At 41.5% G+C, this 24078-nt stretch overlaps 1 protein-coding gene and 1 non-coding gene across 2 annotated transcripts in view; one reads left to right on the top strand and one right to left on the bottom strand.

The window, feature by feature from the left end:
- ZZEF1 (zinc finger ZZ-type and EF-hand domain containing 1) overlaps positions 1 to 24078 on the bottom strand; it is a 146815-nt gene that overhangs the window by 36800 nt on the left and 85937 nt on the right. The window contains 9 exon segments of the mRNA XM_049782650.1: positions 1478 to 1740; positions 3713 to 3878; positions 4829 to 4967; positions 9003 to 9132; positions 11730 to 11891; positions 13458 to 13577; positions 16056 to 16220; positions 18559 to 19024; positions 21064 to 21157. Coding sequence (XP_049638607.1) covers positions 1478 to 1740; positions 3713 to 3878; positions 4829 to 4967; positions 9003 to 9132; positions 11730 to 11891; positions 13458 to 13577; positions 16056 to 16220; positions 18559 to 19024; positions 21064 to 21157 — 1705 coding nt within the window.
- On the top strand, positions 9542 to 9648 carry LOC126028386 (U6 spliceosomal RNA). Its single transcript, XR_007502427.1, has one exon. It is a non-coding gene; the product is annotated as a U6 spliceosomal RNA (small nuclear RNA).

Genomic DNA, 24078 nt, shown 5'->3' with positions numbered 1-24078 from the left:
CTATATTCCTATTAGCAAAGAGATAGAAAACTAGCTCTGAAGCACATGTATATCCACATGCTGCTTAATATGATTAAGTACTGAATTCTTTGTTTGCAAGAATGGGAAGTCCATTATTCTGAATAAAATTAGACGGTTCCAGAAGTTTCAAGAGGCTGATAGCACAACAGATTGGGCTCTTGTCTTAAAGGTGGCTGTCCCAAGCTCAATCCCTAGAGCCACAGATGGTCCCCTGAGCCAGAGTCAGTAGTAAGTACTGTGCATCTCAGGATATGCTTCCCCCAGGAATAAAAGAGAAAGAAAAACAATTTTAACATCCAAATTGTCCAAGTAGCAGTTCTTAGTAAAGTCACATTCATCTATGTTAGTCAGAATATTTTAGTTGCAAACAGCTCTCATCTAGAATCTAGTTATGTGAAAATATATTTTTAGCTCTTTAATAAAGGGGTTAGTAAAGTAAAAAAGGCTAAATAAAAAATAAAAGTGCTGGGGCCGGAGAGATAGCATGGAGGTAAGACATTTTTGCATTGCATGCAATAGGATGGTGGTTCAAATCCCAGCATCCCATATGGTCCCCGAGCCTGCCAGGAGCAATTTCTGAGTGTAGAGCCAGGAGTAACCCCTGAGTATTGCTGGGTGTGACCCAAAGACCAAAAACCAAAGATAAATAAATATGCTATATTCATTCAGTAAAATTAATACTTCATACACTGGGCAAGAGAGACAGTAGAGGAGATAAGGTACTTGCCTTGCATGTGGCCCATCCCAATTTGATCTCTGACACCACATGGTTCTCAGATACTGCCAGGAGTGATCCCCAGGCATAGATTCAGAGGTGGCATCCAGCACTGAAGTGGTTCCCACCAAAATAACTCTGAATACTTATATACTGACAAAGACTTTTAGTTATTAATATTTTTATATCTTCATATAAATATTTTAGAGAAATTAAATGATACTTTATTTGAGAGAGGCTCCCACGTGATGTCTTATAATATTTGGCTAAGTAGGCTAGTAGTTCAGTGCTAGGGGCTAAAACTGTGGTACTGTTAGCACCAATATGTTCAGGAGGCTATGTGGTGGCAGGGATCTAACCCTGTTCAGATGAATGCTTAACTCCTATTCTATCTCTCTGGCCCTTAAATGTTACTTTATTTTTGGTTTTGGGTCATGCCTGGCTCTGCATTCAGGGATCACTTCAAGTGGTGCTGGAGGAACCAACAGATACTAGGGACTGAACCCAGGTTGACGGTGTGTAAAATAAGCACCATACCCACTTGTAAGGTGGCCCTAAATGTTACTTTATTATTAAATGTTTCGCCAATGAATTTGAAATTTAAAATTAAGACGACACCAGCAGGTGAACATCTTATATAAAAACTGGATTTTACTACCACGAATCATGATGCTTTTGTAAGGGATTTTTTTTTTCACAGACAGTTGAGGATCTCATGATCTCTACATGAGGAATAATTACCTTTTCCCTGGTGAGCCTTCATCAGACAATCCCCAACAAGCTGCATGCACTGGCTCCGCAGGGTGACAGCACTGCAGCTTGTTTGAGAATCCAGCTTCTCACCATCCACCTCCTCTGTGTTGGCCAGGTGGGCACTATAGAGAGCCAGGGCCGAAAAGAGCAGCCAAGCATAGTTGTGAACGTAGGGCTGGATGAACCTCTGCCTGTCACTGATCCGCATGGTCACCATTGGATGGACTGTGACGCTGTGTGTAGGCAAATGGCTGCAAAGGCAAGACATTTTTAAGGTCTCCAGGTCTTTATGAGGCTCCAAACAGGAGAACAGGGCTTCTGAGGGAGTGTGTGCATGGTCACAACTGGGTTTAGTTACCTCTAAGCTATGGTTACTAAAAAATGTAGACAGGCAGCACATAAAAATGAACCACAGTGTATGTACATCAATCCCTGGAAGACTATAAAGAAAAACCAAGAGAATAATACATAGTTGTAGGGGTGTTGGGAGGGCATCATACTCAGTGGTACTTAGAGCTTATTCCTGGCTCTGCATTCAGGAATTACTTCTGGTGGGCTCAGGGAACATATGGGGATCAAATCTGGGTTGGTTTTGTGCAAGGCAGTAATTCTAGCCATTGTACTATCTGTACAATGTACTATATTGTACTTTGTCCCCAAAACCTTTTTTGGCTTTTGTTTTTGTGCCACAGCTGATGGTACTCAGAGCTTAAATCCTGTTCTGCCCTCAGAAATCCTGGTGGGCTTGATGTGGTGTTAGGAATCAAACCTAGTTGGCTGCAATGCAAGAGCCTCACCTGTTGTACTATCACTTTGGCTCATTTTGCATTTTGTTTTTTAATTGTTTTAAATGTGCCTTTTTTTTTTTTCTTAAAAAGCCTTTCAGTTGAAAGCCGAAGAGCCCCTGCTATAAGTCTTATGCTCTAACATTTTGTGTGTGTGTGTGTGTGTGTGTGTGTGTGTGTGTGTGTGCCACACTCACTGGATCTGTGCTCAGAAATAGCTTCTGGCAGGTTTGAGAGATCATTTGAGATGCTGGAGTTGGCTGCATATAAGGCAAACATCTACTTGCTGTGCTATCACTCTGCCCCCAACGCTTGTGATTTTTTTAAATGATTTTATTTTATCTGAGATAAGTAGCAACTCTTGCTCTAAAACTTTGCAGCATATAGTATTTTCTTTTCTTTTCTTTCTTTTTTTTTTTTTTTTTTGGTTTTTGGGCCACACCCGGCAGTGCTCAGGGGTTACTCCTGGCTGTCTGCTCAGAAATAGCTCCTGGCAGGCACGGGGGACCATATGGGACACCAGGATTCGAACCAACCACCTTTGGTCCTGGATCGGCTGCTTGCAAGGCAAACGCCGCTGTGCTATCTCTCCGGGCCCCAGCATATAGTATTTTCAATGTGTGGAAAAGATCTGTAATTTAGAGATGATCTTTAAATAGATAAAAAGGAAATAAAAGTTTATTTGGATTGAGTGGAGAGTGAATGAGAGGGATCTTTGAGACATTGGTGGAAGCAGGCACTCCGGTGGTGAGGATTGTGTTGGAATGATGTATATATAAAGTTACCAATACCAATACTGCAAATCACAGTACTTCAATAAAATGTAGTCTGAAAGAAAAAAGATTAACTTTAACAAAGGAAAAATAAAACCAAAAATGCAGTGATTCACTGAAGTGTTGCTATTTCTCTTGTAAGTGACAGAAGGCAATGTTCCTTTTGTAATGTTTCTTAGGAGGTGGAGAAATGAAAGAGAGAATGATACTAAGAAAGAAAGGGAAGAAAGAAAGAGGAGAGAGAAGATGAAGAGGAAAGGTGAGAGGAAAAAGAGAGAGGCACCAAGAGAGACAGACTAACACAATCAGCAAAATAGTCCTAATTTTGGGATCTGAAAATGAGGAGTGTGAAGTACTAGTCCCTTGTGGGTATGCCTGAAATTTCTGCAGTAATTATTTTTAACTTTATGTTTTTGTTATTTGTTTTTGGGGCACACCAGCAGTGCTCAGGAGTCATTCCTGACTCTACACTTAGAAATCGCTCTGGGCAGAGTTGGAGGACCATATGGGATGCTGAGGATCGAACTTAGGTCTGTCCCAGGTTGGCCATGTGCAAAGCAAATGACCTACCACTGTGCTATTGCTCTGGCCCAGAATCTCCTTTTAAAGCAAAGAAATACATGAAGAAAAGGCTATAAGAGGGCTAGAGACCAGGTGAGACATACCCATTGGAGTATTTCTTCATTGCATAGCATCCATAGCAAAGATCGAAGTCATCACACACATTGCAATTCATCCTCCGGCCTATGATCAAACCATGGCAGTGATCACAAGTAAACTCCATGCTCACCATTTCATGGTCATTACCATGGCCCTCAGGGTTTACTCCACCTGAGAAGAAAATAGATCCGTGCAGTGGAAAAGGGCTCTCAGTAGGGCTAGTTTCTAAATCTAAACTGGTATCAGTATGAGGATCATTGCTAACTTACTGCTTGTAAAAAGGCCAGAGAATCTCCCAGAAACAAGGGCACTCACCAGGGTGGCTCTGAGCATAGGAAGTTAGTCTCAGCACAGAACTTCTTAGTAATGTACCATGGATTGACTCTCCTTTCCAAAACAAAAGAGTCTGGTTTGATGAAATAAAGGACTAATTCCCATCTTAGCCACTCTTTTGCAGAAACACGGCTATATGATTTACCTCCTATACTTGCTTTCTCTCTGGCCCTGTGAGCTGTATTTTTTAATGACTTAGTCATGGACATAGAGAAGATTCAACAACTCATTACTGTCGGTGCTTTATTTCATCATCTACAAGACAAGGGCATTCAAGAAGTTGTGAAGTTTGTTTTCTTTGTGAGTGCATTTTACTTCATATAAAAATTGCATGATTCAGGGAGAAAAACAATTTCCTGGAAACACAGCATTTTCAATAGGCATTAGTAGCTTTTTTTCTTGGCCATATATGGCAGTGCTATGGCTTATTCCTAACTCTGTGCTCAGAGATCACTCCTTGTTGTGCTTAGGAGACAATATGAGATGCTGGGGCAAGAACCTGGGTCAGTTCTGTGCAAGGCAAACATCCTAGCTGCTATATTATGACTCTGATGCTATCATTACTGTTTATTAAAGTTCCTTATCCAGCATGATAGAAATGGCAGCATGTAGATAACAGAACTTTGGAGCCTCTTGTTTGGTTGGGGAAATAAAATTCATATTGCTAACAGGTCAGAAAATACCAACAGACAGTATTTTATTAGTATAATGGGGGGGGTTAAGAAACGATAAGATTAGAGGAGACAGAAATGATTATTACTTTGGGGTACTGCATATTCAGTATTTACCTAGGAAGCAAGTTTTGCAGAGATCCATATCACTGCACTGTAAACACCGGTAGCGATGCCAGGGAGCAATTTCATCACAACCATCACAAGAAATGTCTACGTTTAACAAGTCACAGTAGCGAGCAATAAACATGTGCATCTGTAATGTAAAAAAACACAATCAATGGAGTCCCTAATATAGCAACTATTCATTAATCAACCCACCCTTCAATAGGCACTAAAAAGATTCCAAGCATTGTGTTAGCAGCTAAGATGAGATGATAAGGAGTTCTGTGTGGGGAACACCCTCAGAAGATGATAATCATACAGTCATAATATGGCACTGATAGGTAAACAGATAAAAATATCAATGGGTATAGAAGGTCAATGAAATTTTTCAATAAAGAAAATTCCTCAGTTTAGATCTGAACTTTAGAACAACAGGAATGATTACTGTGTTTGGAGTAAGAGTAGTGATGGGATCTGATATCAGGAATACCAAGTTCTCAAAAGTCATGGTGATAAAAAAGGCAAAAATCCATCACCTAGAATACATTATCCACCAGGGATAATCAGATGAAGTTAGAAAAGTTAAACCATAATGTATCTCAAATCCCAGTCTATGGGCTATCAATCAATCAATCAATCAAAGAAAGAAAGAGTAACCATTTTCAAATAGAAGAGTGAGGGAACTAGACTTGAGCATTCTGAAACTTCCTCTGGTGATTAAGAATAGATTGAAGGAACTGGAGTGATAGCACAGCAGTTAGGCATTTGCCTTGCATGCTGCCAACCCTGGACAGACCGGTTTCGATCCCCAGCATCCCATATGGTCCCCTGAGCCTACCAGGAGCAACTTCTGAGCACAGAGCCAGGAGTAACCCCTGAAAACCACCAGTTGTGGCCCAAAACCAAAACACACAAAAAGGACTAGGTTGAAGGGGGCTGGAGTGATAGCACAGCAGGGAAAGTGTTTGCCTTGCACAAATAGACCTGAGTTCAATCCCTAGCATCCCATATGAATTCCTGAGCCTGCCAGGAGTAATTTCTGAGCAAAGAGCCAAGAAAAAACCCTGAATGCCCCTGAACACCCCGGTATGGCTCCAAAACAAAAGCAAAAGATGAACAATCGAAAAAAATTGAAGGGTCAACTTATACTAGCAACCCGGGTGGTAAAGGAGGGGGATGTAGGATGCATACTGAGAACAGAGGTGGAGGGAGGACAACATTGGTGGTGGGAATGCCCCTGATTCAATAACACTATGTACCTAGAAAATTACTGTGAAAGATTTGTAATCCACTTTAGTCAAAAAAAAAAAAAAAAAAAAAAAAAGAATACTGCTTAAGTCTAGCGGGCTAAGGTGCAGGTATGGAGACATACTGGGAACTATAGCAGAGGGAGGTCAACAAGGTGATGGGAATGGCCCTAATTCACTGTCACTATGTACCTGAAATACAACTATAAAAGACTTGTAATTCATATTGGTATCAATAAAATTTATTTAAAAAAATTGAACAGTCGGGGCCGGGCGGTGGCGCTGGAGGTAAGGTGCCTGCCTTGCCTGCGCTAGCCTAGGACGGACCGCGGTTCGATCCCCCGGTGCCCCATATGGTCCCCCAAGAAGCCAGGAGCAACTTCTGAGCGCATAGCCAGGAGTAACCCCTGAGCGTCACAGGGTGTGGCCCAAAAACCAAAAAAAAAAAAAAAAAAAAAATTGAACAGTCAAAGAGATAGTGCAGTTGTTAAGGCACTTGACTTCCTACATGGACAATACCTATTTGATCCTTAGAACTCTCTGGAGTTTTAGTTAGAGAAATAACTACATTTTGAACTGTCCTAATATTGAGAATGTATGAGGGAAATGTAGAGCCTGTTTAGGGTACAGGCGGGGGTTGGGTGGGGAGGAGGGAGATTTGGGACTTGGGTGATGGGAATGTTGCACTGGTGATGGGTGGTGTTCCTTTTATGACTGAAACCCAAACACAATCATGTATGTAATCAAGGTGTTTAAATAAAAAAAATTATGCATAAAAAAAAAAAAAAAAAAAAGAACTCTCTGGAGTGACCTCTGAGCATAGAGGAAAAAGCAGCCCACACTCCTCCTTTCTGCAACCTTGAGAAGAACAGACTGAAGAGGACCAAAACTAGAGTCAGGGAGACTAGATGATGACAAGGCTCTTCAGGTAAACCATAAAGAGAGAAAGTGTGGGACTGAGCAGTAAGTAAGGAGGTGAAAGAAAGGTAGACTAGAGATGCATTTGGTAAGGCAGAAAGGTGGAACTTTGGGAACTGACTGAATATGGGGTTCAGTAAAAGGGTAGGGTCAAAAACTCCCAGATCTCTGGTGTGGGTACTTGACTAGACAAAGATAGTGTTTACACACACAAAAAATACTGCAAAAGGACCAGTTTTCAGGGACCAACAAAGGAAACTTTTCTGGAGTCAGTAAGGATACTTTTTATGAGCAAACAAGCTGCTTTACAAAGTACCTGAAGTTGGGCTGGAGAGACAGCATGGAGGTAAGGCATCTGCCTTTCATGCAGAAAGACAGCTGTTCGAATCCCTGCATCCCATATGGTCCCCTGTGCCTGCCAGGGGCGATTTTTTTTTTTTTTTGCCAGGAGAACCCCTAAGCACTGCCGGGTGTGACCCAAAAACAAACAAACAAACAAACAAAACCCAAAAAACAAAATACCTGAAGTTAAATGTGATTTCTATTTATGATCAAAAATAAGGAAATTAAATAACCAAGTCACTGAACAGTAGACCAGAGCAAATCTGCCAATTCACCTTATAACCTTTTACAAAATAGATCTCAGTAAGATATTAGCATAAAAGAAAGAAAAGTCACAAAGGCCATATTGGGGTACTCAGACATATTTTGAGCAAGAAACTGGCACATAGTAGGTATACAATACTATAAAAAAATAATGACTCTGGGGCCGGGCGGTGGCCCTAAAGGTAAGGTGCCTGCCTTGCCTGCGCTAGCCTTGGACGGACCGCAGTTCGACCCCCCGGTGTCCCATATGGTCCCCCAAGCCAGGAGCAACTTCTGAGCCCATAGCCAGAAGTAACCCCTGAGCGTTACCGGGTGTGGCCCAAAAACTAAAAAAAAAAAAAAAAATGACTCTGAGGAAGCAGCTGCCTGGCTGAGTATGGTGACACAAAGAAATAATACGGAGATAGTTATGGCAAGCTGTTCAAGCTTAGCATGATTACATAGTTGAATCATGTGCAAGTCTCTGATAGAAACATGGTTTCTGGCTGGAGCAATAGCACAGCAATAGGGCATTTGCCTTGCATGTGACCGACCACGGATGGACCCGGTTCAATTCCTGGCATCCCATATGGTCCTCTAAGCCTGCCAGCAATGATTTCTGAGCACACCAAGTGTGACCCAAAAATAAACAAACAAAAAAACATGGCTTCCGTGTTTCAGCATAATCTGAAAAGAGTGTGCTGAATGAGGGATACCAGATCCCAAGGCATTCAGCAATTCTATTTCTTTCTGTCTCTCTCTCTCTCTTTTTTTTTTTGTTTTGTTTTGTTTGGGTTTTTGGGTCACAACCCGGTGGTGCTCAGGATTTACCCCAGCCTCTGTGCTCAGAAATTGCTCCTGGAAGGTTGGGGGACCATATGAGATGCCAGGAATTGAATCAGTGTTGGCTGAGTGCAAGGCAAACACCTTACCATTGTGCTATCACTCTGGTCCAGTTCTATTTCTCAATATAAACAAATAAATTGGCATTTAATATTCTACTTCAGTGTCATGAGTCCATTTTCTTGGTTTAGTCAAGTTCTATAGAAGGGAACCTGTCTGTGACTGAGTTCAAATCAGAATTCAGAACTCTTGGTATTAAGACTTGGAGACAGGAGTGATAGCACAGTGGTAGGGAGTTTGCCTTGCATGCTGCCAATCTGGACGAACCTGTGTTTGATCCCCAACATCCTGTGTGGTCCCCCGAACCTGCCAGGAGTGATTTTTGAGCAGAGTCAGGAGTAACCCCTCAGCACAGCTGTGTATGGCCCAAAGACGAAACAAAAACAAAAAAGACTTGGAGACAACCAACTCACTAAGGCTTGATTGCCATCTGGAGCCCCCTCAGGAGAAAGACCAGTGGCACTTCCCCTGTAGACTCTCCTCTATGAACTCCTAGCAAGTTACTTCATATTACTCTAGTTGAGAGGTCTTACTTTCCTCTGCTTCTCTGGATCTTCCTGGGCTATTTTTTCATACCAGGCTTCAAACATGCCATCCTGACACTCATCCATCCATTCTAAAGTCTGCTTGGCATCAGCAAGCTCATCTTCTTCACTCCATTGGCTGAAATAAGGACAGAAGGAGAGAAAACATGCCTTTCCAATAATCAAGGTAAATATTAGCACACTGTGTCTGATGGGTTAAATATATGGGACACTTGTAAACTTCTGATGGGAAGAGGTCAATTTGATATTAAAAGTACCAGTCTTTAGAGGCCCAAAAGATCATATTGTGTATAAGGTTCTTGTCTCAGTATAACCAAATTGGTTCAATTCCTCACATCATATATGATCCCCAAAGCAATCCCAGTAGTGATCCTTAAGCACAGAACCAGGAGTAAGCCCTGAGTACTGCCAGATGAGGTCCTCCCAACCCAAATACAAAAGTTCCAGTATTTGCTAGATGTTCAAATATTAATGACGTGCATGTGTGTGTACTAAAATAAATAAAAGGTAAAAGCTCTTTCTAGAGTGTGCTCATTTCGGCAGCATATATACTAAAATTGGAATGATACAGAGAAGATTAGCATGGCCCCTGTGCAAGGATGACATGCAAAAGCTCTTTCTAGGGCAAGCATTAAGGAATAAAAAAAGCTTAAAAAAAAGAAAAACGGGCCGGAGAGATAGCATGGAGATAAGGCTTTTGCCTTGCATGCAGAAGGACAGTGGCTTGAATCCCAGCATCCCATATGGTCCCCCGAGCCTGCCAGGAGCGATTTCTGAGTATAGAGCCAGGAGTAACCCCTGAGTGCTGTCAGGTATGACCCAAAAACCAAAAAAAGGAAAAACAGCCTGAAAGATTGTATACAAATTATGTATGACACAATTTAACTCAATAAACATTGGCTGGTAGGAACTTAAAATGTAGCAGGCACTCGAGTCAAGTATTTTTTTTTTCTTTTATGAAAAAGCTGTCTTAGAAATGCTCAGTATGGTGCTAGAGAGATATTACAGTGGGTAGGGCATTTGTCTTGCACAAGGCCGACTTGGGTTTAATCTCCATATGGTTCTCTGATCATCACCAGGAGTAAGACCTGAACATTGCAGGGGGTGATACAGAAATTAAAAAAATTTTTTTTAAAATATGAGGCTGGGGGCCCGGAGAGATAGCACAGTGGTGTTTGACTTGCAAGCAGCCGATCCAGGACCAAAGGTGGTTGGTTCGAATCCTGGTGTCCCATATGGTCCCCCGTGCCTGCCAGGAACTATTTCTGAGCAGACAGCCAGGAGTAACCCCTGAGCACTGCCGAGTGTGGCCCAAAAACCAAAAAAAAAAAAAAATGAGGCCGGGGGCATGGAGGTAAGGTGTTTGCCTTTCATGCAGAAGGTTACTGGTTCAAATCCCAGTATCCCATATGGTTCCCTGAGCCTGCTGGGAGCGATTTCTGAGTCTGGAGCCAGGAGTAAACCCTGAGTGCTGCTGGGCGTGACCCAAAAACCAAAAAAAAAAAAAAAGAGGCCAGAGAGATAGCTCAGTGGTAGGGCATTTGCCTTGCATGTGGCCTACCCGGGACATACCAGGTTCGATTCCTGGCATCCCATATGCCTGCAGGGAGCAATTTTTGAGTGCAGAGCCAGGAGTAACTCCTGAGAATCACTCGGTGTGGACCAAAATCAATCACTCAATCAACCAACCAACCAATCAATAAATTTCAATAAATAAATAAATAAATAAATAAATAAATAAATAAATAAATAAAAGAAAAGCTCAGTATACCATAGTGTATCAGTCTGAGAAGAAAATTAGGTGCCCAGGTTAGATCCCTGACATCCCATATGGTTCCCTAAGGTTGCCAGGGAACTTCTGAGTGCAGAGCCAAAAGTAACCTGAGTGCAGTTGGGTATGACCCCCCCCAAAAAAATTATTGTTTCACCAATGAAGTCATTAAAACAATGGCAGAAGGTTTCGTAAGCTCTTGTTGTTATATGTCTAGTCTGTTAAATTCAAAGCACTATTACTGATTCTGGCTTTTAGGGGCATGTACTCAGCTGCCCAGGTATCCTGAAAGGATGATATTGGGGGTATGGGAGTTGTCTGCACTTGCTCCAAAAAGCCCTGGTGATATCAGCCCAAAACCTGACATACTGAAGTGTGATCAGATCCGTGTCCCCAAAGAGAGTCATACAGGGTCCGTGATGAAGCAGGGCCATTGGGAAAACAGTGAATTCTGGGTGATGGATGCAGCAAGTGTGGTTTCAGGAGGGTGGGGACTCGGCCCACCTTTCCTTCCTGAAGTGGCCAGTTTTCTGCTGTGTGGGCTGGTGTATCCATGATCTTTCACGGTTTGGCTTATATCTCATTTGAGAAAAGGGTGAGTCTATGAAGCTGCTTGGATTTGAACATGGCAACTGTATTTGTAAGCATGGTTACAGCTCTGAGGAACCTTTGCTTCATCATCCTTAGACTCTGCCTGGTGACACTAGCTATTTTGTCATACTGGGCTTTTAGTCAGTATCATATTGGGCCAGGGACTGAAAGGGAGTGAGAATGAATGAAAATACGTTGGGTTCCTGCAACCTTGGTGTATGATGCTGAGCAAAGGACACATAGCTGCAAGTCGCAGCTTCCTCCTCTTCCTTGGTTTGGACCTGTAACCCCCAAATTGTAACAATAAATAAATTGTTATATTTAGCAACTATAGACAGCAGGACTTTATTTACCTGATCACACTGTCATGGACACTTATATTTTCCTGTGACATTTTCATGAGGAATTCTGGCAACTGATTATCAACAAAATAGGTGAGGTCACTAGGTTCCCAGCCCATATCCAAAAGGTGAAGCACGGCTGTCTGAACACAGGACAAGGCAGGCAGCAAGGACCTAAAGAAGCAACGAAGTTGAAAATTATCAAAGCTGCCGATTTCCATCTAAAATGGCAGAAACAACACAAAAATGAAGCCTTATTTGTTTGTAAGTGGGACTAGTTTTCTGGTTGGATTACTAATACCCTCTTTCTTCTCTTATGCTATATTAAATTATCTTCAAAGGATAGCTTAAGGAAAATACTTTTGGAAGCATAAAATAATGTTTGTACCCCACCCAGGGAATAGATATGAAATAGGTCTGAGCATAAAAAGTACACACAGATTTGAGAATAATGTAACAGGGAAGGAGAGAAACACCTATGGTAAAGAGAAGCATTCAAACAAGAGGTGGGGTGTTGAAAGGTGGTAAAGTGTTATGTATAAAATCCCATCAGCAATAATATTGTAAGCAACAGTGCAAAAATTTATATTAAAAAAAAAAGTGCACCTTGGGGCCAGTGAGACAGTTTAGCAAGTAGGACATTTGTCTTGCACACAGCAGACCGGAGAACTTTCTAGCATTCCGTATGGTTCCTTGAGTCTGCCAAAAATAATTCCTGAGTGCAGAGCCAGAAGTAAACCTTGAGCATCACCAAGTGTAGCTCTGAACCAAATCAAAAAGCAAATAAACGAAGGAAAAAAAAAAATGCCTACTGAAGAAACTGACTGGTGGGAAGCAAATGGAGGAAGGGGCAGTGGTGCAGTGACGTGAACACCAGTGAAGGGATTAAAGTTGGGATTAAAGTTGAAACACTGTATGCCTGAAACCCAATAATAACTTTGTCATTTCATGGTATGTGTAATATGTAATTACTCATTTTATATAAGTAATATATGTATATATTATATTAACAGCATATAAATTATGTATATGGCTTATTTTACATAATATTTATGTTATTTATAGAAAATAATGTAATTGTCTTAATTAAATAGGATTTTATAATACTGTATTTTAATATATCTTACATATAATTGTATATATAAAATCAACTTCTGATAAAAAACACTATCAGGTCAAAGTTAGGCAATTTAGATTTATAGAGGGACCATTTAATGAAAGGTTTCTTAACTACTCACTAAAAAGGAGATTGGGGAATGGCTTTTAGATTCAAGTTTGAAAACTGCATATTAACATATCAAAAATTGAAAACTGGGGGCAGACTGATAGCACAGCCATAGGGCATTTGCCAGAATGTTGCCAGCCCAGGATGAACCTGGGTTCCATCCCTCGCATCCTAAATGGTTCCCTGAGCCTGCCGGGACCGATTTCTGAGCGCAGAGCATCACCGGGTGTGGCCCCAAAACAAAAAGCAAACAAACAAGAAAAGGAAAACTAAATGTATTGATACATTATTAGCTAAACCAAAACACATCCTTTAGGAAAACATACATACCATAGAGATAAAAGGCTAGAAGAAACAATATTGAATATGTATTTCTTTTAAAGAGAAAAAACAGAGGTCAGGGATACAGATGGCTCAGAGCACACACCTGCGCATGTGAAGCCCTAAGTTTTGGTCCTGTCACCACAAACTAAAAAGAGAATTTCTTACTTCTGGATATTATAGTCATTCAGTACCTGTCTTTTATGCTACTAAATCCTTTAATTGCTTTGACTAAGAAAAAAACGAGTTGATAGTAAGTGTCTCGAATTTCTTTATGTAGATCTGCACCACAACCTTCCAAATGTCCAAAATAACTGAAAAGAGAAGAAATCACCACTTAGTTACTATAGTAACACAATTTACTTAATAACCATCATTTTTAACATGAAAAAGTAGCTGCACAAACTGGCACAAGGACTTGAGTATGATAAACTGAATGACTTTAGAAAGTAACTGATAGGGGCCGGGCGGTGGCGCTAAAGGTAAGGTGCCTGCCTTGCCTGCGCTAACCTTGGACGGACCGCGGTTTGATCCCCCGGTGTCCCATATGGTCCCCCAAGCCAGGAGCAACTTCTGAGCACATAGCCAGGAGTAACCCCTGAGTGTTACTGGGTGTGGCCCATAAACCAAAAAAAAAAAAAGTAACTGATAAAACAAGCGAGTATATAAGCCTGAGTCAAGAAGGTTGTACACACCATGAGCAGAAATTTGACAATTATCTTTCTTTGCATAAAGGTTACCCATTCCACCATTACTTAAGTGCCAGATGTAATATTAAGTACTTTTCACAAATTAACTTATGCCACCCTCTTTATACACGCACATCTCCCAATTGCTTCCCTGCCTTGATATTACCTCTAAAATCCTGACTTGACAGAACCCTATTCTAATCACAAACTTTCATTACACTATCAAACTCCCAAGTCTTTTCTTTTTTTTTTTTTTTTTTTGGGGGGGGGGGGGGGGGAAATCACACCTGGCAGCGCTCAGGGGTTACTCCTGGCTCTATGCTCAGAAATTGCTCCTGGCAGGCACGGGAGACCATATGGGATACCGGGATTCTAACCACTGTCCTTTTGCATGCAAGGCAAACGCCTTACCTTCATGCTATCTCTCCGGCCTCCAAGAGTTTTTTCTTTTTTGAAGTCAGACTGGGTGTTGCTCAGGGACTTTGCAATCAACTATTATTATGTCCTACCTATCTGTCCAGCTCCCACAATAGCCTTTTCAAAACCACACAACTATTTGTGCATTATAATTTTTTTTTTTGGGCCACACCCGGCAGTGCTCAGGGGTTACTCCTGGCTGTCTGCTCAGAAATAGCTCCTGGCAGGCACGGGGGACCATATGGGACACCGGGATTCAAACCAACCACCTTTGGTCCTGGATCGGCTGCTTGCAAGGCAAACGCCGCTGTGCTAACTCTCCGGGCCCATGAATTATAATTTTAAAAGACTTGAAATGATACTAGTCAGTTTAGTTGTGTGATTTTTTTTTTCCTTCAGCAACGTTTAATTGCTTTGATATTGGTATGCCATTTCTCAAGTACATTCACAGAAGGAGAAAGCAGCCAGGGAGTTGATGTTTGCTTAGTTGGTGTTTGTTTATAGAACTTAAGATGTTATAGAACAACAACAACAACAACAACAAAACAGGAGTAGGGACTAAAATTGAAAAGGCTGTTTCGGGAACTGGAGAAATACTAGGGCCTTGCATGCATTCAACCCGGGTTTGAGTCCCCAGCATCTCATGTGGTGCTCTGAGTACCAGTAAGAATAACTCCTTATTAATTTTTTCATTTTTCATTGTTTTGGGGCCACAGCTGGCAGTGCTCAAGGCTTACTCCTGGCTCTGTACTCAGAGATTACCCCTAATGGGCTTGAAGGATCTTATGTGGCCAGGGATTGAATACATGTTAGCTGAATGCAAGGCAAGCATTCTATCAGCTGTATTATTGTATTTTTTTGGGGGTGGGGGGAGGAAGGTAGGTTCCACACTCAGAGGTGCTCAGGGATCCGTCCTGGCTGGCTCAAGACATAAGATGAGAAGTCAGGGATTAAACTCTTTATGGGTTCATTCAAGGTAAATATCCTATTCATAGTACCATCTCTCTAGCCCCTGACCAGCTCCTCATTTCTTATTTATAATTTTAAACTTTATTGATTGATTAATTGATTTTTAGACCACACCCAGTGGCACCCAGGAGCCACTCCTGCCTGGCTCTGCACTCAGAAATCGCCACTGGCAGGCTGGGAGACCATATGGGATGCTGGGAATCAAACTGGGTCCCTCCCGGGTCAGCTGCATGCAAGGCAAACACCCTACCACTGTGCTATCTCTCTGGTTCCAATCATTTCTTATTTAAATGTCATATCCTCAACCTGCCTTACATGACCACCACAGATCTATATCTATCATATATATATATATATATATATATACACACACACACATACATATAGATAGTAATAGTATAAGTAGATACACACATTTCTATTGTTTCTCAGTGGGATAAAGGTTCAAATATAATAAGAATTCTTTTACAGGGGCTGGAGCAAAAATCTCCAGGAACCAAATGATAACTGTGGGTATGTGGGAAATACAATCTTAATGGAAAAATCAGTAGAAATAAACATGCTCCTGTACTTAACTAAAAGGAAAAAAAAATGCACTTTTCTTAAGATGAGAGAAAGAATTTATTCTGCATAGAAATGATGGAGTTACTAGAGAAGAAGACTTTTCCTTAAAACAACTTCTGCTTGTCTTTATTATTTATTGATAATTGTACTTACTCGGCAAACTCTTTCTGGCAGGTCAGAAGCTCCAAGAGAAAAAGGATATAAGGTGGGTGAAAGCAATGAGGTTGTCCAAGGGATTCTGAACAATAATGAATTATCTTCAGAGCTTCAAGAATGTTCTGGGCTTGGGCTTTCTTCAAGGAAAGGACCTTCACAACACTGGAAAGAAAATTCAAGTCAAAAAGGTTCAAATAACTCTCGAGCTGGGACAAATAAGAAAACATCTCCCATCCAAGTTCTATCTATACCATGGCACTCAGGGGTTACTACTGGCTCCGTGCTCAGAAATTGCCCCTGGAAGGCACGGGGGACCATGTAGGATGCCAGGATTCAAACTACCATCTATTTGTTTGGCCGTGTGCAAGGCAAAATGCCCTACTGTTGTACTATCTCTCTGGCCCCTGAGATTTCCTTTTTACCACATCCATCTGAGCATAGATATTTTGTCAGTGTTTTTAATATGTGCTAGGAATTTTTTTGGTTTCTTATATTTCTTCATACTTTAACCAATATTATACTTTTTGTCATTAAACATTGAATAAAATAAAAATAATTAATTACAGGTGACGAAGTGACAGCTCAGAGGTAGGGTGTTTGCCTTCCATGTGGCTGACCCAGATTCAATCCCTGGCAACCCATCCAAGCTTGTCAGGATGATTTCTGGACAAAGAGCCAGGAGTAATCCCTGAGCACCGCCAGGTATGGCCCCCCTCAAAAAAAACCCCAAAAACCCAAAATTAATTACAGTGCTACACAGTATAGAATTTAAGGGCTTGTCTTACATAAAGTTGACCCCACTTTGACACTCAACACAGAGTCTTCTTAGCACTGCCTAGAGTGACCCTTGAGCATAAAGCCAGGAGTAGCCCCTGACCACTGCCAGGTGTGGCTTAAGTACCATAATCCCAAAGGAAAGAAATTAAGGGACAGTGCTGTGGTTCAACAGCAAAGCATATGCTTTGCATTCATAAGACCTGAATTGAATCCTGAGCACCAAAAAAAATTATTAATTCAAAAGGAACCTTTTTTTTTTTTTTTTTTGGTTTTTGGGCCATACCCAGAGGTGCTCAGGGGTTATGCCTGGTTTGTCTGCTCAGAAATAGCTCCTGGCAGGCACGGGGGACCATATGGGACACCGGGATTCGAACCAACCACCTTAGGTCCTGGATCGGCTGCTTGCAAGGCAAACACCGCTGTGCTCTTTCCGGGCCCAAAAGGAACCTTTTTTAAAAATGTTTCTGGGCTAAACTTGGCATGCTCAAGAACAACTGGATCTGTGCTCAGAAGTTACTCCTGTCAGATTCAGAAGACCATTCATATGGGTGCCAGGTGACAAATTCAGGTCAGCCATGTGTTAGCAAGCGCCCTACCAGCAGTACTCATTCTCCTGTTCTTTCAAATGAAAATTTGATATTTTTACTTCCTCATAAATAAAAAGCCATAAATCTGAGGAGAGAAAATTAAAACATGCCTCCAAAGATATAGACCCCTACAGAAAACATGAAATCCTGGGCTGGAGAGATAGTATAGTGGGTAGAGCATTTGCTTTGCCCAGCCCCCTATAGAGTTTCCAGATCCCTGCCAGGAGTGACCCCTGAGTACCACCAAGTGTAGCCCAAAAACTAAAAATTATGAAATCCTAAATTTCTAGGATTAAAATAAGACAAATTTGAGGATGGAGCAGTGGTGCAAGGGATAAGACGTCTGCTTTGCACACGCTAGCCTAGGAGGAACCTCGGTTAGATCCCTGGGTAATCCATATGGTCCCCCAAGCAGGAGCAATTTCTGAGTGCCTGGCCAGGAATAACCCCTGAGCATCACCAGGTGTGGACCAAAAACCAAAAATGAAAAAAAAAAAAAAATAAAATAAAATAAGGCAAATTTACAAAGCTACTAATTTTTTTCACCCAAATAATACACTATTGTAATATATTTCAAATATATCACAATGCACAAATATTAAATTTAAGTATCTTTATTAAAGGACTAAAAAGACCCAATATATATATATTTTTTTTGGTTTTTGGGCCACACCTGGCATTGCTCAAGGGTTACTCCTGGCTGTCTGCTCAGAAATCGCTCCTGGCAGGCACGGGGGACCATATGGGACACCGGGATTCGAACCAACCACCTTTGGTCCTGGATCGGCTGCTTGCAAGGCAAATGCCACTGTGCTATCTCTTCGGGCCCAAGACCCAATATTTTAATTGAATATTTTAAAACAAATCTTGATCTATCTTTTGGCTCTTTTTTTTTGAAGGGGGTCACACCCGGTGACACTCAAGGTTACTCCTGGCTCTGTGCTCAGAAATCACTCCTGGCAGGCTCAGGTGACCATAGAGGATTCCAGGGATCAAACCCGAGTCAGCTGTGTGCAAGGCAAATGCCCTACCCATTGTGCTATTGCTCTCATTTTGGCTCAATATGAGCTTCAAGACTTTGACTAGACTGAGTATAAAAAAAGTGCTAGAAAGTATTGCTTGATTGCTAGGCTCACCTTTCATGTGAGAGTGACTGGTCTTTAATGAAGTCCATAACATCCTTCAATACTGGGTATTTCTCTTTCACTGTGGGCACTGGTCTGGCTTCCTCCACCGACCTAAAGGAGAGGAGTCGGAGTCGTCCTCGGGTGAAAGGAGGCCGCTTGGTGGGTGTAGAAGGCGATGAGGGCTCTTCAGCTGTGGCAGAGGTCACTTCTGGGGCAGTAAGGCCATTACTGGAAAACAATGGCTGAACATCCAAGCCAGGACTCCTGTCTTCCACAGCAGAGGAAGCAGCCTCAGTGGGAGATACTGAAGCTTGGAAATGCTCCTCCCTCACAGAACTTGTCCTCAGGCACTTGTCAAGTGACAGCAGATGATCAATTTCATCTGTAGTCACCAGCATGTCAGAGCCTCCTTTTGAATTTATACCCACAGGCAGAAATTTCAATAATAGAACACTCTTCTGAATACATTCTTGTGCTAAATACAAAAAGAACAGTGCAAAAGAAAAATCAAAGGTAAAAGTACTATTTAGTTTCAGAGAGAATATAATCTAGTTATACATCACTATTTAGAATACAGCCATTAATATTCTGGTAGAACAGAATCAATTGTCATTACACAAATCAAGATTGTCTCAACATAATCAATACACTTAAAGAAGCTTTACTTTTTTTGGAAGGGGGGGGTTTGGGCCACACCTCATGGCACTTACAGGTTTGGCTCTGCACTCAGAAATTACTCTTGGTTGGCTCCGGGGACAATATGGAATGCTGGGGATTGAACCTGGACTGGCCAGGTGCAAGGCAAATGCATTATCCACTGTCTATTGTTCCAGCCCCTAAAAAGAGTTTGATTTTTAAAAAAAGATTTACTGAGGGTGGAAAGATAGTACAGAGGGCGGGGTTCAATCCCTAGCACTTCCTATGGTTCTCCGAACCATACCTGAGCACAGAACCAAGAGTAAACCCTAAACACAACGGAGTGTGGTTCCTCCCTCCCCCCAAAAAAGAAAGTTTATAATGAAAAAAATTATTCTGATAATTTATAAGCATGTTTGGAGACTAGTGTAAGGACTCCTCCATCTACTGCTTAGCCAGCTTTTATTAGAATTATTGACCTTTGGGACTAAAGAGATAGCTCAATGGAATACACACTCTGTGTGCAGGTAGCCCATGTTCAACCCCCAACACTGCACATGGTTAACCAGTGGTAAGTGATCACTTAGTACTGAATTGGGAGAATCCTCAGAGCACTGCTGGATATGGCTCAAAACAGAAAACAGGGGACAGAGTGATAGCACGGCAGTTTGCCTTGGACCCGGGTTCAATTTCCGGCATCCCATATGGTCCCGAGCCTGCTAGGAGCGATTTCTAAGCACAGAGCCAGGAGTAGCCGGAGTACTGCCAGGTGTGGCCCAAAAACCAAAAACCAAAACAAAACAAGAAACCAAACAAAAAATTATTATATAACTTTTATATATTATATAAATATATTTTATATAATATAACATATTATATAACTTTTTTATTATGTAACAAAAAAGTGTTATCAACCTATTAGTGCTTTATTTCCACCCTCTTCCTAAATTATTTCCAAACAAATCCTAGAATCACATTGTTCCTTAATAAAAACTTTATGTGCTTGAGAGATAGTACTGCAGTTAAGTACTTGCTTGTATGCAACTGTCCCAAGTTTCATCAGTAGCACCCCATATGGTCCCTGAGCCTGCCATCAGTAAGTCTTGAGCACACCAGGTATGGTTCAAAACCAAATTAAAAAAAATGGGGCCGGAGAGATAGCATGGAGGTAAGGCATTTGCCTTTTATGCAGAAGGTCATCGGTTCGAATCCCGGCGTCCCATATGGTCTCCTGTGCCTGCCAGGAGCAATTTCTGAGCATGGAGCCAGGAGTAACCCCTGAGCACTGCCGGGTGTGACCCAAAAGCCACAAAAACAAAACAAAACAAAACAAAAACAAACATATATTTAAAATAATACTCTCCTTATGTCATTTAAAAAACCAATAATAATTCCTTCACATTATTGATATTAAGTATGAATTCACTTTTTTTTGTTTGTTTATTTCTTTTTGTTTTTGTGTCATGCTCAGCTGGGCTCAGGGATTACTACTGGCTCTGCACTCAGAAATCACTCCCGGCAGGCAAGGGGGACCAGATGGGATGTGGGGATTCCAACCACCATCTGAACTGGATCGGCTGTGTGCCCTATTGCTGTGCTATTTCTTTGGCCCCTGAATTCACTTTGAAAACATAAAAATACATAAATTTTAAGGTATCTTATGCCTGCCATTAGAACTAATTAGAAAGCTGCTTTGTTCAAATTACGTCAATAAATAATTCTTTTTCCCTAACATTTTTTTCCCTACTGTAACAAAGCCTGAGTGTGTCTACATTACATTCCTGAGAGCAATACTGTGTTGACTAAAATAAGAGAGGCCATTGGTTTTCTATTCAATGGTTACAGAAGGCCTACATCACTTGGAGTTGTCATACTTACCCAAGATCTCAGGGTTTGCCTCTGCGGTCTCCAATCCACGTTTATCTTCTGCTCCATTGCCCAGGCTCATCAACGACTTTTGCTTCATCTCTAACTGGGGGAGGGGAGGATTTGAATCACATAATTATGATGCCTGGACAGGGCAGCAAGGACAGTAACAGCAAAGTACTTCAAATGTGCACCACATGATTATAGGGAAACTTTTCAGTTATTGTCCAGCTAGTAAAGACACAGACTGGGATAATTTTGTTTGTCCCAGAAGTAGTTCAGATTTTGATGTATCAAGGTAGAATTATCAAGTCACCTTCCTTTTGACTCTATGTTATTTAGGTGATTTGTATCTATAACCTTGTTATTTAAAAGATTCCTTAAATATGAGTGTTTGTGGTCATAGAAAGCTGTACTCTACAGGAAGAAGAGTCTTGTTAGGGAAGCACGGAAATTTGCCAGAGATCTGCCAAAATTTGATCTTTTATCTTCTCTGAATGAGAAATCATCTCTGAATGATGTTGAGACCTCAAGGCAGAGAATAGTGCTACTGGTGTGACCCAAAAACAAAAACAAAAACAAAAACAAAAAAAGAATTGAAGCTCTTGGGGAAATAGAACAGTGGGTAAGGTGCTGTGTCACCTGCAGATAATAGGAATTCAATCCCAGGCACTGCAGATCCCCCCAACCTATGCCAGGAGTGATCCCTAAGCTCAGAGCCAAGAGTAAGTTCAGAGTATCACCGAGTATATGGTTCTAAACAAACAAAATCTTCAGAAATTATCTGAAGAGACTCCTGCATTGGGACTGGGATCAGACTATGGCTTTCTTTTTTGTATACATAAACCCTGAGTTTCTTCCCTGCTGGCAGAGGAAAATAGTAACAACCTTGCATTCCTAGAGAAAATCTAATTCAGACAACAGTTTGTTCATATCTTTCCCTAAACTGAATTACATTTCCTTATCTTATCATTATTATCACACTGGAAATTCTGGACTGGAGAGATAGTACAAAGGTTAAGGAGCTTGCTCACATGCAGCCAATACCTATTGTAAAGGTCTTGAGAAAAACATCACCTTGTTCAATTCTGTCTTTGCCAAACCAGAAACATAATCTACTATATGTTGTCTCTTGTCAATGACCAAATCCTTTTTACCTGATCTACAGCAGATTCTATTAGACACCTTTTTTTTTGAACTTGGCTTGTTCCTCATCAATATATTCTTTTTTTTTTTTTTTTTTTTGGTACACACCCAGCTGCCCTCAGAGGTTAATCCTGGCCGTCCTGAGTTGGCCATATGCAAGGCAAACACCCTACCTTGTGTTATTGCTATGGCCCATCAATATATTCTTTTGGTGCTCTGATGTGGTAGGATCACACTGAGTTTCTTTTGAAAGTTCCTGTGAATATGTTATTACTCCAGCCCTAAATCATTATTTTAAAAAATATATATTTCCATGCATCTTAAGTATTGTATAATAATTGAGAGAAAAGTATTCATTTGGGTAGAGGGTAGATAATGAGATAGAAAGCAAGAGGCTAATCATCTTAGTAACATGAGGGCAAATTCTGTTATATAAGAGTTAAAATAGGGACCGAAGAGATAGCATGGAGGTACGGCATTTGCCTTTCATGCAGAAGGACGGTGGTTTGAATCCCGGCATCCCATATGGTTCCCTGTGCCTGCCCAGGGCGACTTCTGAGCATAGAGCCAGGAGTAACCCGAGTGCTTCCGGGTGTGACCCAAAAACCAAAAAAAAAAAAAAAAAAAAGATAAAGGTCCAAAAGTCTTTGGTGACAGGATACCCCAAAATCTTGGCTGAGTACAATTATATACACAAAGGGAAAGACAGCATGAGGCCCACCAGAGAATGGCTACATAGGTGAAAAGTTGGGCAGAGGTTCTATAAGTTCAACAGTTCTTTTTTTTGTTTTGTTTTGTTTGTTTTTTGGGTTTGTTTTTTATTTTGTTTTTGGGCCATACCCGGTGTTGCTCAGCACTTACACCTGGCAGGCTTACTCTTGGTTCTGCATTTAAGCATCACCTTTGGCAGGGCTAGGGGAAATATATAGGGTACAAGGGATCATATCTGAGTCAGCTGTGTACAAGACAATGCCTTACCCACTGTATTATGATAGCTCCAACCCCCCATATAAGCTTTTTGTCCTATCTCCTACTGGTGATGCTATTGTTTTTCTAGTTTTTCTGCTATCACAATATTGCAGAACCACTTTTTTTTGGGGGGGGGTTGTCACACCCGGCAGCAGGGTTACTCCTGGCTCTGCACTCAGAAATCACTCCTGGCAGACACTGGGGACCATTTGGGATGCCAGGATTCAAAGCACCATCCGTCCTGGATTAGCTGTGTGCGAGGCAAATGCACCACCGCAGTGCTATCTCTATGGTCCATGAATCACTTTTCTAAAATTCAAATATGAGAGGCCTGTTCTTTGCCTAAAACAGTCAAAAGTTGCCCAATATCTAAAGTAGTCTTTCCTAAAAAGGGTCCTATCATCTCTTAAGAATGATACAAGGGGGGCCGGGCGGTGGCGCTGGAGGTAAGGTGCCTGCCTTACCTGCGCTAGCCTAGGAGATGGACCACGGTTCGATCCCCCGGCGTCCCATATGGTCCCCCAAGCCAGGAGCGACTTCTGAGCGCATAGCCAGGAGTAACCCCTGAGCGTTACCGGGTGTGGCCCAAAAACCAAAAAAAAAAAAAAAGAATGATACGAGGGGGGGGGCTGGCGAGGTGGTGCTAGAGGTAAGGTGTCTGCCTTGCAAGCGCTAGCCAAGGAAGGACCACGGTTGGCGTCCCATATGGTCCCCCCCACCCCAAAGTCAGGGGCAATTTCTGAGCGCTTAGCCAGGAGTAACCCCTGAGCATCAAATGGGTATGAACCAAAAACCAAAAAAAAAAAGAATGATACAAGGGAATGGTAGTAACCTTAAATATAATACAAGGGAATGGTGGTAACCTTAAATGTAATTAGGAGATGCTTTATGTTCTATCAAATAAGTAACATT

This window comes from Suncus etruscus, chromosome 1, assembly GCF_024139225.1.
Source record: "Suncus etruscus isolate mSunEtr1 chromosome 1, mSunEtr1.pri.cur, whole genome shotgun sequence".
NCBI lineage: Eukaryota > Metazoa > Chordata > Mammalia > Eulipotyphla > Soricidae > Suncus > Suncus etruscus.
This window is presented reverse-complemented; position numbering and strand designations above follow the sequence as displayed.